We start from the raw sequence: 16,744 nt of genomic DNA on the forward strand, positions 1-16,744 counted from the left end.
GAGAGGCAGCGTGAGACATTTGATATATCGAGTTAACAGCAACAGGTGTGTGTCTGTGTGGAATCAAATTTCTTTACTGAGTCATGATGGAAAGGTCAAGAAAGAAACAGACACACCTAAAAACCTAATTCATGGAATATAATCTGATGTACCTCAACATGATATAAATACATTTTTATTAGTTTGTTTAAATAAAAAAAATCTATTAATTGTGTAAAAAACCTACATGAGAGTCAAATGAAAAAAAATAGAGACCAAACGAAGATCTTAATGATTTATTGTTCACACCACGTTTCCTTTCTTTTCAGTGCTTCTCTTTTGATGTGACTTGACACTGTAGCTGCCTGACGTGATTTCACTCATAAAACTGCTAAGACCTAAGCTGCGGTGAAACTAAATGGTAAAATAGGATGCAATATAGTAATTCGTATTAAAACAAAACACTATAATAGGAATAACAATTACTCTGCTGCAACCCAAATCTGTATCAATAGAAAACGTGATGAGATCAGCCTAACCCCTGCAATCATTTCCAAACACTGACTGTTTAAAGGGTTATATTTTTCTCCTATATACACAAATATACACAAAATACCCACCCTCACATCAACCTTTTCATGCCATGTGTAGAAGTAACTATTATAACAATGCCTTAGGCCCTGGCACACCAAGCTGACAATCAGCTGTCAATGCCAGGCCGTCGGTGAGCATCTGTCGCCTTATATTTTTGCGGTTTGTTCAGCACCGTTGGGACTTGTCGGCTGATTCAGCACATTGGATTGGTGGAGCCCATTGATGAGAGAAATCCCTCTGGCAAGTAAGCTCAAAGGATGAGAAGAGAAATGGAAGTCAAAAGGGCATGAGATCAAAACAAAGTTGTTAGGTAAGATTATTGTTAACCATTGAGCTCTTTGGTGGAAACAGTTCGTAATTGTGTCATTGTTCAAGGTAAATATCTTTTGCTTTTTAAACACCAGGTTGTGTTGTTAATGTGCTAACTGGCTAACTAGCATCTTGAATCCTCTTCGTCCTCTGGTTTCCCTTTTTAATGAGGAATATAGACTACCACGGCCTGCTGGTATGGAGAGTTATTTCCGCTCATGCAGGCACAACATATGTTATAGCAGACAGTTAGCTGTAGTCTATGTGTTGTGTTCAAGTGCAACTCTTTGGCCGAGACACAGCTGAAGTGAGACGATGCAACAGTCGGCCTTTGTCGCCACTAGGTCTCTGACGTTGGTTTGGTGTGTCTGGGCTTTTACCATCGCTGCCTGCGTTACATTTCCAGAATTACGGAGTCATTGGTAATAACAATGAGGTATGTAAACATCATAGGCCTGTACTATGAAGCAAGATTGACAGACAGTTGCTATTTACACTCTGATTCCATCACTGCAGCCCCCTCCCCAATGAACACGCTTGTGGCTGAATATGAAAACCCAGAGTTGACTGAACTAGTTGATAACCAGCTTTGTAGTGCCAGTTATCCAGACGGCCAATGTTAGGGTCCGTCAAGTCAGATAATGAAAAGATATTCTAGGTAGGTTGAACTGGTTCCATAGTACAGGCCTCTGCTCTCTGTCTGATAATCACTAACTTAACAAAAGAAAACAATTATAATTTGTGAGTTTAGTAAAATGATGCTCTATTTTTACATCAATTGTGAGTAATGGTAAAGTAATCATGGTACAATGATGCATTTGGTAACAAGTCAATACACTGCTTAACTTGATGGGACACAGAGTATTATGTACTTAGCAAGGGAGAGTTGATTGGTTATTGAGTGTTGGGGATTTAGCACCTTTTTCAGAGTTAATCAGGAGCAGTTCATCAAGAAAGTGGCCAGTATGCAGATTTACAGATCTCTACAAACTCATTTGGCTCATTAACATAGTATCTAACAATCTGTGCTCATGTGATTCACACAAAGCAGCGTCCATGGACAAGGACAGCAATGGTTGATGACTCCCAGTCTACAGCTCTGGACAGGACTGTTTAAGGAGCACTCTGATGAACTTCTTCAGCTCTTTGTCCCCTCTGGTCCACCTCACCAGTCGAGTCAGCACCAGTCGTCCCTCTTCGGCCTGAGCCAGGGCCAGGTACCATGCATTCTGGGCCCCTTTCCCCACCTTTCCTCCTTCTTTTGCTTCTCTCTTGTCCATCTGTTCCTCCTCTAACCACCTCCTGTCTTCGCTGGTCTCTGCAGAGTCCAAGCCGGGACAAGTACAGGTGCCTCCTTCTTGCAACCACAAAGCACTGTGGGCCATTGCACCTCCTATTCCTTCTGCCCTCTCTGCACTTCCCCCTGCCCACCTCAGAATGCGGCTGCGGGCCGTAGGCACCAGCTGACGGTCCCCTCCCACCATCGACACACTGCCCAGACGCATTTTTAATGCTGCGACAGAGACAGAGAGAGAGAGAAAACTATTTAACAGGTGCCATTTCAGACACATTGTAAAACAATCTCTATCTCTATGAATAGATCAGTTCTGTGAGCTGCTTTTTTAAACTGGAGTTATAATACAGAGGGTTATCCTGTGTTGTGCTCCATGTTCAAAAGAAAAAAAAGGATGGATTTTGTAGCTAACTTAATCTACATCAGTTTGTTCTCACCGTATGGACTGTGGCAGAAGTTTTCCTGGATGTCATTTTCTCCTTCAGCTGCCAAACTACAGGCGTCACAGATAATACTCCCTGGGGGTAGAAAGGAGAAAGGATTAGATGACTGCCAGTGTCTCAATAAAGGTAGTGAGATGTAGCACCAGGCCAGCTCAGACCAGGGTCCGACAACAACACAGGTGTGCTCCATTGACTCTAATGCAATCGTTTCAGATTTCCTTCAGGCTGGTTTTGTGGATTTGGAGCTAAATGTTGTGTCTGGAGCACGTCGTGTATTAATGACACTCGTTACCCGGAGAGGTTGGAAAAAGATATACGTTTCTTCCCTGTTCCAAAACCAAAATCAAACCCTGAAAAGTGTAGGGTTAGCTAGCTAGCTACTGAAGATATAGCCTACTGAATGTAGACACATGCTGCTTTTGCTTTTCAGTGATTATAACAGTGAAAAAAAAGGCCAATCCTGCTGTACAGGAACCAGTGACGGGAAGCAGGGAAACTTTGCTGATATTCAACCAGCTGTGTGTCATCGTACTGTGCGCAGATGAACATTGTTTGACTTCCCCTGGAGAGCCCTGCCTGTCCAGCGGCAGAGGTCCAGGTGTTGGCAGCAGCACAGGGGCAAAGCCAAACACCGTTCATCTGCACACACTGTGATGCCACACAGCTGGTTCAATATCAGCAAAGTTTCCCTTTATATTCATTGTCTTGTGTGGCGATCAGCAGTGATGTGGTGGTTCACTTTTACACTGGGATCTGTAGCCTATAGTTCGGCTTTAGCTTCTAACTATCTTTGTCTTTTTAACCTGTTGTTGCTGCTGAGTCAGTTTGACATCCTGGATATATCCTTCAAACACAGACTGTAGACCCCTCTGTCTGCTTCTCTCTGGAATCACTGTTTCATTTTTCCAAAGATATGATTTGTTGATTTGTCAGTTTGTCGGACCACCACAAAGGGTCAAAGAAAGGTCAGTTTTGATCAAGACAGGAAGTTTGCTTCATTTTATGTAAAAAAAAAACTGAACAAACTTTATAATAGAGACACTTATAAAATGAACTCAAACTTTTCTTTAACATACGTTTTCTTGTTACCTTTAAACAGAAATAAGCAGCACTGATACTACATTAGTAACAAGCTATATCAGCCAGTGGTATTGGCATGCTGATAACAGTCGGACTCAAATTTTTGCATTGTGCAAAGATATACATTCCAAGATAATACTATAATGATGGAACTGAGGCAGTGTGACTTACTGCAGCAGGGATAGAAATCTAAAGGCCAGTGCATTTAACACATATAATAATGTTTATGTAGATATACAACAGTGAAACGTGTTGAGTGTTACTATTAATATAAAAATGACTTGAAGGTGACATTGATGTTGATTTAAAAGTAGCTGACAGTTCACTAATGACAATAAATCAACTTTTGTTTTTTAAAAGGTGAAGCCAAACAGACTATCCACTGACCTTTCAGCGCCTCCTCGTGCCTGACCTCCTCTGCCGTCCGCCCCTCCTGCTCCCCGGTTACAGGGATACAAAGCTCGGTCGCGCGCGGGAACCGGGTACAGTTGAACATCTCCGGCCAGGGGAACCCGAACGCGCTCATGACGGGCACGCACCCGTCCCGCACGGCCTCGCACAGGCTCCTGCAGGGGCTCACCGGCCCGCTGAGCTCCGGCAGACACACCGGAGCGAACAGCGAGCACAGAAACTTCTTGGTGTCCCGGTGGCACAGTTTGGAGATGAGGGGCAGCCAGGCCGCCGATTGCTGCTGGGCCTCCTTCAGCGTGTCATGGCCGAGCAAGTTGGGGATCCGCATGTTCCTGTAGCCGATCCCGTGGCACAGAGACAAGGTGCTCGGGATGGGTTTACACACCGAGCGGACCGAGGAGCTGAACACAAGCGACGGCGGCCCGAGCTGGGCTGGAGCAGCGGTGTCAGACGCATGGGAAAGCCCAAACAGCAGAATAAAGCTGAGCATAGAGACACACATTGTTGTTCCAGTAAGAACAGAGTGACTAACTGTCTGCAAAGCTTCTGCCTCTCTGTCTGGACTTGACCGGCATGTAGGTGTAAACAAAGAGGTGTGGAGGAAACGGGGGGTTAATAAGAGGGCAGGCGCCTCCCAGTCATCATCCCTCCCCATCAGTGCCTGCCTCACTGCATACTGTTTCTGTTTCTTTAGTTTGGCATTCATGCTGTAAACAGCACACTTTGTGGCAGACACAGAACAAACAAAGTAAGGATGCTGTTACTTATGCCACATAAGTTACTGTGTAAAGACAGACAAAAATATTCGTATGGCACATACTTTCAAATACATACTGAAGTTGCACATTTGTTCTTATGATGTTGGTCAAATATTTAGAAAATTAACATTTTTATTTGACCCATATTTAACCAGGTGAGTCCCACTGAGATCAACGATCTCTTTTACAAGGGAGACCTGGCCAAGACAGCAGCATACAAAAATTAACAGCCAAACAACCACACAATTTAAAACACAGAAGATGCACAGTAATGTAAAATATCCTCCTGAGACCCAGAGTTTTGTTTGGTATGCATTTTTAATTTCCTCTAGCTATGTGGGATCAGTAGGACCGGATAAGTATAAAAAAACAAAACATTGTCAATGATAATTAAGTCCCAATGTCTTCAAGCAAGTTCTTCTTAATTAACCGAGTCTTAGCTTGTTACTGTTGCTAAAATTGGTCAAATCTGTTGCCATATCAAACTACAAACATTCTTAATCATAAGTAAACAAGTTTCAACCATAAAATGTGATCAGGTTTTGGACCTTGTTTGACTTTCGTGTCAGGATCGGCTGCAGACTGACTTGGCAGAGATGGCTGCCATCTTGTTTGTACAAGGATTAGTGTATTGTGCTCTTACTGCCACTAGATGGCACAAAAAAGTGTCCACGAACGAGGACAACAGGTCTAAGTTAAGAAGAATGAAGTATAAGGTGCAGGAAACCAAAATGTGATGTCCTCATATGAGGACACAGGGTCTCAGGAGGATATTAGAACACTTACACACAATGACAAGACCTAACGGATTCATTCATCCTTGTACTTATAAGAGTTTAAAGTCAGGCAGAGAGACCAAATCATGTAGTTTCAATTTTTTTTGAAGGTTATTCAAAGTGAGAGGAGCAGAGCACATAAAAGCTTTCTTTCCCAGCTCGGTCCGTGCACTAGGAACAGACAACAAAACTAATTCCTGAGATCTCAGACTGTAGAGTCAGATGTCTGTTCAATCAAAGTACAAATGCACGAAGGGAGTTTACCCAGTATGGCTTTTTAAATGAACAAATACCAGTGATGGAGTCTACGAAAAGTCAAAGAAGGCCAACCAGTCCTGGAATAAAGTGTACAGTGATGAGTGAGGGCTTTTGTAACAAATCTCAGCGCACTATGATGTGCAGTAACTAACATGTGCAAACAGACGCATTCACGTGCAACAAATCACCATAATCCAGAACCAGTAACAACGTAGCAGCAACCAGTCTATTGTAGCGTGAGAATAGAAAGCTGATTTGGTGTATGAAGAGTTTTGAAAAACATTAACTGTCAGTATTGTGAAATAAAATGTAACTGTTTTGTGTTAGCGAATTACTGTGTGAGGCACTCTGTCATCATACTCAGCCACAGGGTGTCAAAGACCCTTTCATCTCTCTCCAGGGAGACGGCCATATGTGCACCAACATGCCTCGTCCTGTTCCCCTCTGCTGCTGCTATTTGATTTAGCTCAGTAGCAGTAGTGGTGGTATTATGAGTATAAACTCACTAAATTTGCAATCCTCTGTTATAGGAAAAGGAGAGAAAAGCAGTGCCCAGCTTGTGGAATTAAAACTCAAGTATAGTGCAGTGCAATCAAACAGCATAGCACACCAACAGTGGCTCATTGGCAGAGTTATTAAAGTATTTGGAGGTCAAACAGTCACTATTATGACGGGCCGTGTGCCAGATTTTGCGTCAAAACAGCTACCACGCATTTCATGGTATTGTCACATCAAATACAGACTTGACGTTGGACAGCATCAACATACATCCTACCATTCATCACTACAAATCTGCGTATGACAAAAATACCAAATAAAATAAGGAATTATTCCTTAAATTGATTTTAAAATAGTTTATTTATAGTTTATATAGTTCATGTAAAATGAACATATAATTTTGTTGAAGATTTCTACTGACTATTTCACAGAAGAAAATAAAAAGATACATTGACAGAAATGAGTTTGCCTTCTCAAGGGCACATATAGCAAATGACAGCATTAGTATTTTAAGGTGAGTTCCTCTTTGAAGCACAAGTTGGGCAAGTTGAATCACTCGCGAGGGCCCGTTTTTTGCTCTGGAAAGCGCGGACCCTCCAACCACTCTCTGCACTGCCTACACTGTTTATATCTACGCTCCTGAACCAGACTGAGTATGTTCCATGAAGGTCTGTATCCTGTCACATCTACATTTCTGTTAACTACAGCACACAAAGCCAATTACACATGGCAGTGTCATTACGTTCCAAGAACTAGAGCCCTACATGTGCTCCTATGCTGAAATCACAATCATTAAGTCTGCTGATGACACCACCGTGGTTGGCCTCATAACTAGAAGAGATGAGTCTGCATGCAGTGATGAGGTGCAGAGGCTGTCGGTGTGGTGCCCCAGGAACAACCTTTCACTCAACATCCATAAAACAAAGGAGACGATCATTGATCAGTTCTTGGGGATCGACATCTTGGAGGACCTGTCCTGGTCAGCAAACACTCTGACAGTGGTCAAAAAGTCCCAGCAGTGATTGCACTTCTTGAGACTGCTCTGTAAGGTGGCCCTGAAGAAGAAACTGCTGATGGCTTTCTATTGATCTACCATCAATAGTGTCTTGGCATACCATATTACAGCGTGGTATGCCAGCTGCACGGCAGCAGACAGGGAGGCGCTGCGGAGGGTGATCTCCACAGCAGAGAAAATCATTGGCTGCTGTCTGCTCTCCCTGGAGGACATCTCCCGCTTCCAGGAAAATCATAAAGGGCCCCTTCCACCCTGGTCACTCACTGTTCACCTTACTACCGTCCGGCAGGCGGTACAGGAGCATTAAAAGCAAAACCAACAGACTTACAGTTTCTTTTCCTGGACCATCAGAGCTTTAAACTCCCATGCCTTATAAACTGTCCTAATTTTCATTTCCAGCCTGGGTGACATTATATACATTAAGAGCAATAACAACATCTGCCTCTTATTATTGATTATTTACTTATTTATTGGTGATGTGATGATGGTATTTTCTGGGTTGTCACTTGTCCCTTTTAACTTGCACTATGTACAGATGAAGATTTTAAATTGCATTGTACTGATACAGTGACAATAAAGGACTTCTATGCTATTCTGTTATGTTCTTAATAACGTTTTGGTCAGTTTGTGGTTGTGCAATTAAACATAATTCAATGTACAAATAGCCTAGGCACTGCAGGAGCACAAAATAAACTGCTTTTAATGGGCCCCTGTCTCACATGACCAAAACTATTAAACTGTGTGACTTTGAATATATATATATTTTTTAAATTTAATGCATTATTTGGTTTTATTTAGTCATTTTTATGTTTGTTCCACAGCTACTCATAATTTGAAAATCCCCCTCGTCACGTGACGGAGGCCACAGCTACCTCTCATATACCGGAAGTGGCTGTTGTGTTGTTGCACCAGAGCTGCTGTCATGTGATAGCTCGTCCGAGGAGCTGCTGTTGACAGTAGCTTCCTACCTTCAGATGAAGCTAAAGTAAATCCGAGCAGGGGAAAAGTTTTATGTGTGCTGGAGAACATAAACACGGCTCGTTTCTGACGGAGAACAGGGAAGCCGGGGTTGTGTAGCTTCGCCCCTCGGACGCTGACATGGGTTGCTGTTACAGCAGCGAGAACGAGACCACAGAGCAGGTAGTTAGCTGCTAGTCGGCTAAAACTGTCCCGATAAATATGGTATTTTTTATCGAGAATCAAAATACTTAATGTTTTTTTTGTGTATCGGTGATGTTACATATATAAAATGCATTTGATTGCTGTGCGACGAGACTCTTAAATGGTCATGTTTTAGTAGTAAAAGTGAAATGACACCTGAAAAGCAACTTTAGCTCGCTAGTAAAAGCCTTCGGGAAAGGCCTGACTCAAGGCAGGCTGTGAAGTTAGCATGTAGAAGAAAAACGATCATGGATAAGAAAAGATTTACAGATCTGAAGGCAAAGAAACGTGGAAGAAAACCGTATATATGCCAACATATTTACACTCACTGCTAAGATTAGCATTAGACATTAAGGTTTAGCTTGTTAACGCTATTTCCTGATACCAATTTGTGCTAAAGCAATCTGTAAATACATCAATTCACCTTAACTTTATAAGTAAATTACTTAATATTACATCCAACATAAACAGCTCCACCAGTCACACAAGTGATTGTTGTTCTGGATGCCATGGTCTTGATGTGTTTTATGTCATATGACCCCAGCTATTTTTAGTTTACGGAAACAAGTCACTTCTGCCTTCATGCAGCATATCTTCCTTCTGATGTGGTTAATCTTATCTTTATAGTAGTCCAATGAGAAGTATAGGAAGTCATATCTAACCTCTCTGTTTGTGTCACATTCAAATAATGTTTATAAGTCTGAAAATGTAACTTGTGTATTGTTTGTAAGAAAGCAGAGCACATAAGCCCGATCAAGTTAGTCCAGTTTGTTCAAATCAGTAGGAACTTGTTTGTTTATGCTTCCCTTAAGGTTTTCCTGTGAGTGTAAGAGTGGCAAACGTGGTGTAATGATATGTTTTACATCATGTGTTGTTGACAAATGCATTGCTATGGTTGTTGAGCTGGTACCTCAAGCTTTTGTTGCTACATTAAATTGTTACTTTACTTAAGTATCTAATGGAGAAACCACCTTTAATTGATCACAAAGTACTGGATTTTTACATCTCATAGACTCGCTCATGTTGTTGTCATGCCAAATGTTATGCAGAATAAAACAGATAGTAGGTAAGGCACATTCTTTTGCCTTTTTTCTGCTGTACTGAATTGCAACACTGACGGTTTCTTGAAAAGTCACGAGCTAAGAACTTCATCAGCATTTGTTCATAAACTTATCGGCCTGTTCTAGGACCCTGATGAACGTAAACCGCTGATCCCCCACCCAAACCCTGTCAGCAAACCTCCAAATGGGACCGACTGGATCACTACCAGTGTCCCCTCAGCGCGGACAGATGAACAGGCTCTCCTGTCATCCATCCTCACCAAGACAGCACAGTAAGACACTTCCTCATGCAACCGTAGACGAGTCAGATTCAACACTTGTTTCATGGTAACAAGGCAGTTATTTGTGCGCTCCCTTCATAAACCTTACATTATTTCCACTCTGTCAGGAACATCATTGATGTCTCAGCAGCTGACTCTGTCATGATGGAGCAGCATGAATACATGGACAAAGCTCGGCAATACAGGTATGTGGGTGAGCAGTGGCTGTTGCTGTTCTGCAGTCTGTTTTGTTTTCTGTATCTGGGTATGGCGCGGGGTGTGGGTCTATATTGGCCTTATCTTAAGAAGGTTATCATTAACCTGCTGAATCACACATATAGATAGCCCATAAGCCATAAAGATAGCATGTGTGTTTCAGCTGGTAGAGCCATAATGTTAATATCTTAGTTAATAAAATGTTGAGCTTAACTTTGTGCTGTTTATACTGTATGTACATGTGGTTTCTAGAGCTTAAAGTGAGTTAGATTTAATTTTTTAAAGACTTTTTAATGCCACTTGGAATCAAATTTAAACCAATTTTACGTTTTCTTGGCAATGTTGTCTTTCTCAGTCTGCATGTTCCATCACCATCATGCCGAGTTAGTTCAAGTGTTTGCATAAAATACGCAGAGTCTTGTATGTGTTGCCTTGTACTGGTCTCAGCCAGGCCGCGAATTCTTGGTCAAATAGCCTCCTTTTGTTGAATCTGTACTTCCCCATCAATGTCCAGCGTACAGAGACAGCTTGCTAGCAGACAGTGGATCCTCTGCTCTGATCATTGTGCCAGGAAACAAAATATGAGTGTTGTTGGTTCCGATATCCTCATCTGAGTGATATTAATGTGAGAGGCATTCAGTAAATTAGATTTAAAAAAGCCATTAGCCATTATTATGACATTTTACAATGCAGCATTAGAGAAAAAGATTCATAGAATCACACTGCCCATGTCTAAGCATAGCCATGTCATTTTGAAAGATTGATTTTAGACATTTTAATACCAATTAAGGCCTTATTTCTCAATGAATGAATTTAGTGCCTTTCAAGACTTTCCGCAGGAACCCTGGTACACTGAATGGAGCTTTATGGTGTTGCTTTATCTGGTTGTATCTCACTAATTCATAGCTCGTGGGAAAGAGATGTTCAGAGACTTAAATAGTATTAAAAAGTGAGCCAGCTGCATATCCAAAGACATGTACTTATTGGTGGGGACACCTGTGATTGCTTAGATGAATGTGGGAAGAACAGTACAGTAAACAGTATTTATAAATGCCAACACCAACCCGACAAGTGGAGAAGTTGGGAGGGGGAAGTGATTCAACAAAAAAGAATTGCAACAGCGCAGGCCTTTTCCCTGAGACCTAAACCTCAGTTACAATGATACCTCATGGCTGGATTTCTACCAAACACATTGACTTTGTTTAGGCTAAAATACAGGTGCTGATTAAACTGCAGGTTCTCAGGACATAACAATTGGGTGAAAGAGTCAAGGTGACAAACTGTGTTATCAACTTCAATTCTAAACTGCAGCTTAAGTAATAATAGGGTAACAAAGCCACTAAGCTTGTGGTTTTTTTTTTGTTTTCAGTACAAAGCTGGCTGTATTGAGCAACAGTCTGCCCCAGAAGAAACCCCTCGCTCTCCCCTCCCTCACCAGCCAGCCCCACCAAGTGCTTGCGAGTGACCTGGTGCCATACTCAGATGTTCAGCAGGTAATCATACACTAGCACACATGGTAGATATGTCGGCATGTGTTTCCAGCACCCACATTGCCTCTTGTCATACGTTGTTTCCTCGCTGGCTACATTTAACATCAGAGAGATACTTGGAGACAGTATCCAGCATGTGTAGCTGTGTGGTATTTCAGTGGGGGGAGCAGGGGACGAGTAAATGCTTGGCTAAAAATAGACCTTAAAGATACATCATGCTTTACTGTTGTTACTGTTTTTGTCCACCTAATAAAAGACATTCTGTTGATCACACACAGCAAACTAGTATTGTTTCACTTAGTATAAATTACACACTCCACATAAACTCTGTCTTTCTCTGCAGGTGTCCAAGATAGCAGCTTACGCTTACAGTGCAATCTCTCAAATCAAAGTGGATGCTAAAGAAGAACTGGTGGTCCAGTTTGCCATCCCCTGATTCTACGACCCTGGCCCGCATATTGTTCCTCCCATCCCACTCTCTCTGTGTCACTTCTGCATCCTCACCCTCCAGCCTACCCTTTATTAAAGCATCTTGGTCCTTGTGCTTCTTAGCTATGCCTCTAACTGCTATAAAGACAGAGACAATGTAGGATTGCACCCTATGGCTGTCCTTTAAATGTACTTAATTATGGGTCAGTGACAAATTGTCAGTATGGGCAGATGGAAGATGGTCTGCTGTAGATGGGCCATGGGGTGTGCTCTCGTATTTACAGCAACAAAGTCTCTTCTGTACGCAATGTGTGGATCACGGACTTTGTCACAACCAGCTGTGGAGAAACCATCATTCATCTTTTTTGGTAAATGCTCCAATTATTTTAAAACAGTTTCAGGGTCATCTCAGTATCTTTAGTTAGTTAGTTTCCCCTAGCCTGTTTATTCAGGCAAGCACCCCACACTCCAGACTGTTATCTAAAGGCATAGTAAAATGTTCAGTGTATTCACCTGGGAGAAACAGGAGAAATGAGGAATATCTGTGGCTTGGAAAGATTAAAATTATCACAGTACCATAGCTGCAAGTGCAGTGGTTGAGTGTTTTAGCCATTTACTAGGATAAAAACTTGCAACATGGCATAAAGTTTGCACTTGATGTCTTTTATGCTGTTCTTTTGTCCTGAGGGAAAACATGTAGAAAATGGAGCCAGAAAAATGTGTTGTTTTCTCTTAAGATGTCATTATAATTTAGAGGATGAGATTTGGGTATCAAGCATCCCACAGTAATCTGGTGTCACACTGCAGCAAGAAACGTGTCCCATTATGACCTAAACATGAATTGGTAAACCAACCTGATTGAGTAAATTTCATCGACATTTCATTGTAAATTGTTTTAAAAAATCGACAGTGAAACAGGCTTGGTTGGTTTTTTGTTATTCTGGTTGAGGCTAAATCATGAGTGACCCATCCATGGCTGGTGTCCTCTGGTGGGTGAGGATGCAACACAAGCAAGGGGGTGCTGGGTGGGCCTACTAATGTCACAGGAGAGGGGGAAGATGGAGCTTTCTTGGGGCAAAAGCTCTCAAGTTTACAGACAGTAATGTGTCCTCTGCAGTTTTCTAGCACTAAAACAATGAGCTGGCAGACTCTTTGAATCCAATCCCAGAATTTCGCATCTTAAATAGCAGTGGAGGTATACAGAGATGAAGGGGGTGGGCGTGTGGAGGGTGCAGAGACAGATGTGTATTCATGCCGCCTTTGTACAGAATTTTCTGATTGATGATAAAAACAGATGATGGATTGTATGAAGTTCCTCTTTTTGTAGAGAGTTCATTGGTCAGGATTGGCTGAAGATCTTGTGGTGATTAACAAATGTTTTTATGAAAAAAAACCCACAAGAACACTTTTAAGGCCTGAGTTTGTTAGCTTTTAAACAAAGCTTTTCGCTGCAGATTGTAATATGATTGAGTTGTTGATATTAATCAGAAACTAACCATTGTAGCAGTGTGGGACAGCGCTAACAATCTATGTACCACAGCAGATAAAAATGATCTGAGACCTTTTTGTGATTATTTATTTGTGTTTTTAAATGTTTATTTGCTCTTCGGAGGAGAGCACATGACTGTACGCGTGTGCAGGGAGCATGGTGAGCCGCTCTGGAGTCTCTAAAGGGATGATCTGCAAGGCTGTGATTACTTCAACCACGCAACTGATTTTGAGCTTTTTGCAATGGGTTCTTGGCATTTTTTTTTCTGTTTTGTTTGTTACTCAAATGTGTTATACTACCTGAAATATGTTTGTTATATCTTAGGCTAGTACCAAAAAGTTTTAAGATTTTGGTTGTTGTCTTTTATGTTTTTTTTTTTGGGTTAATTCATTCATTAAAGATTTTCAACATAAACACTCAATAAGTCTTATTAAATAAATCTTAACATCCACATGCTCTTATCTGGGAAGTAGTTAATTCACTAACATTAGTAAAATGGGACATCAGTTTCTTATTACAGGTATTCCAAAACAGTATTCAAATATACGGCAACCCACACCAATGTTTGCAACAATACAGAAACCCTTTGTGGCCTCGTAAATAATAAACCGTTCATTTCAGCAGAAAAAATGGAAAAAACAAACTTTAAAAACTGCTGAATTCAAACATAGAATCTTTTTAATATTTTAGATGTTTACCAGGAGTGGATGTAGAGCACAGAACATTTGGGTGAAAGTATGACTTCAACACACGCTGATGGAGACGAGTCAGCAGTCACTGGAGAGTCTCCTTGCAGCTTCAGCGGTTGTTGCTGCTTTGCCAAATCTTCGCCATGACTCGCTCCTGGCGTGTCACAGCACTGAAGTCCATTGTCTTTAGCCGAGGCAGAGCAGAAATCACACGATTCCTAAATGCACAGAAACATATGTTCAAGCATGTACATGAAATAGGTACATTTTGTATTTGAAAATGTATGTGGATGTTTAAAATATATCTCCAATTTTCTGGTGCTACACACATGCAATAATTTAAGATACAATTTAATCAAAAAGCGTCACTGATTGAAGCAAAACCAGATCACTGGAATAGGCTTTTAACCAGCAGCCCCTCTGTGTGTGTGTGTGTTTGTAACCAGCGTTGCTACGCAGACTGGGATATGTACTGTAACATGAGCTTGATCTGCATTTCAGCACCTGTTACAAAGTTATGCACCTCCATGCTCGCCAAGCATTCATGTCTCACACACACACACACACACACACACTCACACACTCACAATGTAATTGCACTCTTGTAGCCTAACAGTAAACCCTCACTCTGCACCTCTGACGTGCATAACAGTATGAAGTGCTGACTTTGTATGTGGTTCTGTTCTGTACTCAGCAAACCACCAGCAGTTGTGGATTATGGCTGGGTGCTTATGGTTGCGATGCATATTCACATTCATTTTTTTATAAAGAACCACACAAAAGTGGCAGAGACATGAAAGTATCACACATCTAAATGTTTTACAGCAAAGGAAGGATGTGTGTGTGTGTGATTGTGTTCGGGGTATATTTGAAAGAAAGTCTCCACCTGTAGGCCTTGTTGGTTTCTATGACATTTCCATGTAGAGTGACGGTGTGTAGATGTGGTAGCACGCCCAGCCTGTCCACCTCTGACAGAATAAAAATGTTGTTGCCGTGCAGATATAACACACGCAGTTCATGTAGCTCGCACAAAACCTGTGACACAAGCACACACATGCACATATTGTGGGTGCACTGTAAGAGAAAGCCACTGTGCAAGCAAATGTGAACGTGCAATGAACAGAGGAAGCTTACTTGATCTATGTGTGAGATTTTGTTGAAGGAAAGGTCCAGCCAGGCGAGCTGCGATGGCTCAGCCAGGAAGTGGTTAACAGTCTTGTGGAGGTCATGAATGTGAGTGATGTTGTTGTTATTGAGACGTAGGGAGCAGCTTAGGTACTTCATCTGTGAGTTTCTTTTTAAAGGCCGCAGAACGGTGCTGGGTTCCTCTGTCCATGCGTCTGAGATCACAAATAAAATAAGTACTAATTAGTGTAACATTTGGTGCATATTGTTTCAACGGCATCTAAATCTATGGATCAGTTTCTGAAACACCATACATTGCAGTCGTTAAGTGTGCAACCACAGAGAAGAATAACACTGCCTGTAAAGTAGAATTTATCACAAACTATATACAAACATATACTGACAATTTCTCTATGAGGTGTACTACTCCTATTTTTTATTTAAGTATAGTGCAGTACACTGTAATGTGCAGCCATTAGGCAAAGATGCAGTCAGTCCCTAATAGAGATGTAATAATATTATAATGATAATACTGAAAATAAAACATGAGTGTACAGTACCATATGGAAAGGCTGGAAAAAACTTAGAGGAATATAATAGTGTACTACCTGCCAAACTGCTGATTTGTTTGAAAGATAAATCCACCGGAGCTCCATACATATTCACACCTGTAATAGAGTCCCTCACCTGTGGGAGGACAGTGACGTCACGGTGAGTAAACTGACCCAGTGATCATCAAACGCCATTAATGTAATAAAACTGTTTTTTTCCACTTTAACACAAAAGCTTGGTTATAATAAGTTATATATCGTGGTTTCGCAAACTCACTTTGTAGCTATCCTGTTTCTGAACTGAAAAATAAATCGATTGTGTAGATCAAAACAAGCACAAAATGCCAATATCGTTTTTTTAGCTGGTGACCTATCACAAATTAAATAATATACTTACCAATTAACTGAGGGAAAGTATAAAAGCAACACGCTATTTAGCTTAAGTTATTTAGAAAGCTGTATTTCGCCGTAGTTAAGCACCTATTAAAGAGACAACAATATGTTTCCAAGGAAACGAACAGGTACATTATGGGACTTGTAGTAAGAGTTTACATATGATCTAATATGGATTACAGTGAAATCATCTTGCCCATTGACTTCCAGAAATCTTTGGCGTGTAAAATTCATTGCCGTGATAAACACACGGTGACAATTATTAGTTTATTAGTTAAAAACTGTTTAACGACTGTGCGTGTAGGATGCGGTAGGATGTTTATCTTGCTTGCTTGAAACAGCTTGAATTGTGTTCCGGTGCACACCGGAATTCATCCTGGTTGGCGGAGTCAGTAGTCAGCACTAATGTTAAAGCATATTTCACTCGCTGTAATCCGAATGTTTGACGTGTAAAATAAAATAAAA

The 16,744-nt window shown here is 41.3% G+C and overlaps 2 protein-coding genes and 1 pseudogene across 5 annotated transcripts; 1 reads left to right on the plus strand and 2 right to left on the minus strand.

The window, feature by feature from the left end:
• Positions 1-211: 211 nt before the first annotated feature.
• LOC126401972 (secreted frizzled-related protein 2-like) lies at positions 212-4,685 on the minus strand (annotated as a pseudogene).
• A 3,620-nt stretch (positions 4,686-8,305) lies between these two features.
• Positions 8,306-13,935, plus strand: lamtor1 (late endosomal/lysosomal adaptor, MAPK and MTOR activator 1). The gene is made up of 5 exons (XM_050068975.1): positions 8,306-8,555; positions 9,764-9,909; positions 10,026-10,103; positions 11,483-11,606; positions 11,947-13,935. Exons 1-5 carry the CDS (start codon positions 8,514-8,516, stop codon positions 12,037-12,039), a joined length of 483 nt encoding a protein of 160 aa, XP_049924932.1. The 5' UTR covers positions 8,306-8,513; the 3' UTR covers positions 12,040-13,935.
• Positions 13,936-14,181: 246 nt separating this feature from the next.
• Positions 14,182-16,612, minus strand: lrrc51 (leucine rich repeat containing 51). 4 transcript variants are annotated; one of them, XM_050068947.1, is made up of 6 exons: positions 16,460-16,611; positions 16,284-16,366; positions 15,944-16,022; positions 15,345-15,550; positions 15,097-15,245; positions 14,182-14,428 (listed from the first exon to the last, which is right to left on the minus strand). In XM_050068947.1, the coding sequence occupies exons 3-6, from the start codon at positions 15,993-15,995 to the stop codon at positions 14,320-14,322; spliced, it is 516 nt and encodes a 171-aa protein (XP_049924904.1). In that variant the 5' UTR covers positions 15,996-16,022; positions 16,284-16,366; positions 16,460-16,611; the 3' UTR covers positions 14,182-14,319. The 4 variants fall into 4 exon arrangements, with proteins under 4 accessions (XP_049924904.1, XP_049924895.1, XP_049924912.1 ...); XM_050068938.1 differs by having other exon boundaries at positions 16,284-16,612; XM_050068955.1 differs by lacking the exons at positions 16,284-16,366; positions 16,460-16,611 and adding an exon at positions 16,164-16,176.
• Positions 16,613-16,744: the final 132 nt, after the last annotated feature.

The sequence above is a fragment of the Epinephelus moara genome, chromosome 2 (assembly GCF_006386435.1).
Source record: "Epinephelus moara isolate mb chromosome 2, YSFRI_EMoa_1.0, whole genome shotgun sequence".
Taxonomy (NCBI): domain Eukaryota; kingdom Metazoa; phylum Chordata; class Actinopteri; order Perciformes; family Serranidae; genus Epinephelus; species Epinephelus moara.

Bases quoted from the DNA above. Each gene is read 5' to 3' on its own strand.
- lamtor1 (XM_050068975.1), top strand. From the start codon at position 8,514: ATGGGTTGCTGTTACAGCAGCGAGAACGAGACCACAGAGCAG. The intron at 8,556-9,763 runs GTAGTTAGCTGC...GGCCTGTTCTAG, and splicing joins AGAACGAGACCACAGAGCAG to GACCCTGATGAACGTAAACC. The intron at 9,910-10,025 runs GTAAGACACTTC...CCACTCTGTCAG, and splicing joins ATCCTCACCAAGACAGCACA to GAACATCATTGATGTCTCAG.
- lrrc51 (XM_050068938.1), bottom strand. From the start codon at position 15,995: ATGTATGGAGCTCCGGTGGATTTATCTTTCAAACAAATCAGCAGTTTG. The intron at 15,551-15,943 runs GTAGTACACTAT...TTGTGATCTCAG, and splicing joins ACAAATCAGCAGTTTGGCAG to ACGCATGGACAGAGGAACCC. The intron at 14,429-15,096 runs GTGGAGACTTTC...CTGTGCATTTAG, and splicing joins GAAACCAACAAGGCCTACAG to GAATCGTGTGATTTCTGCTC.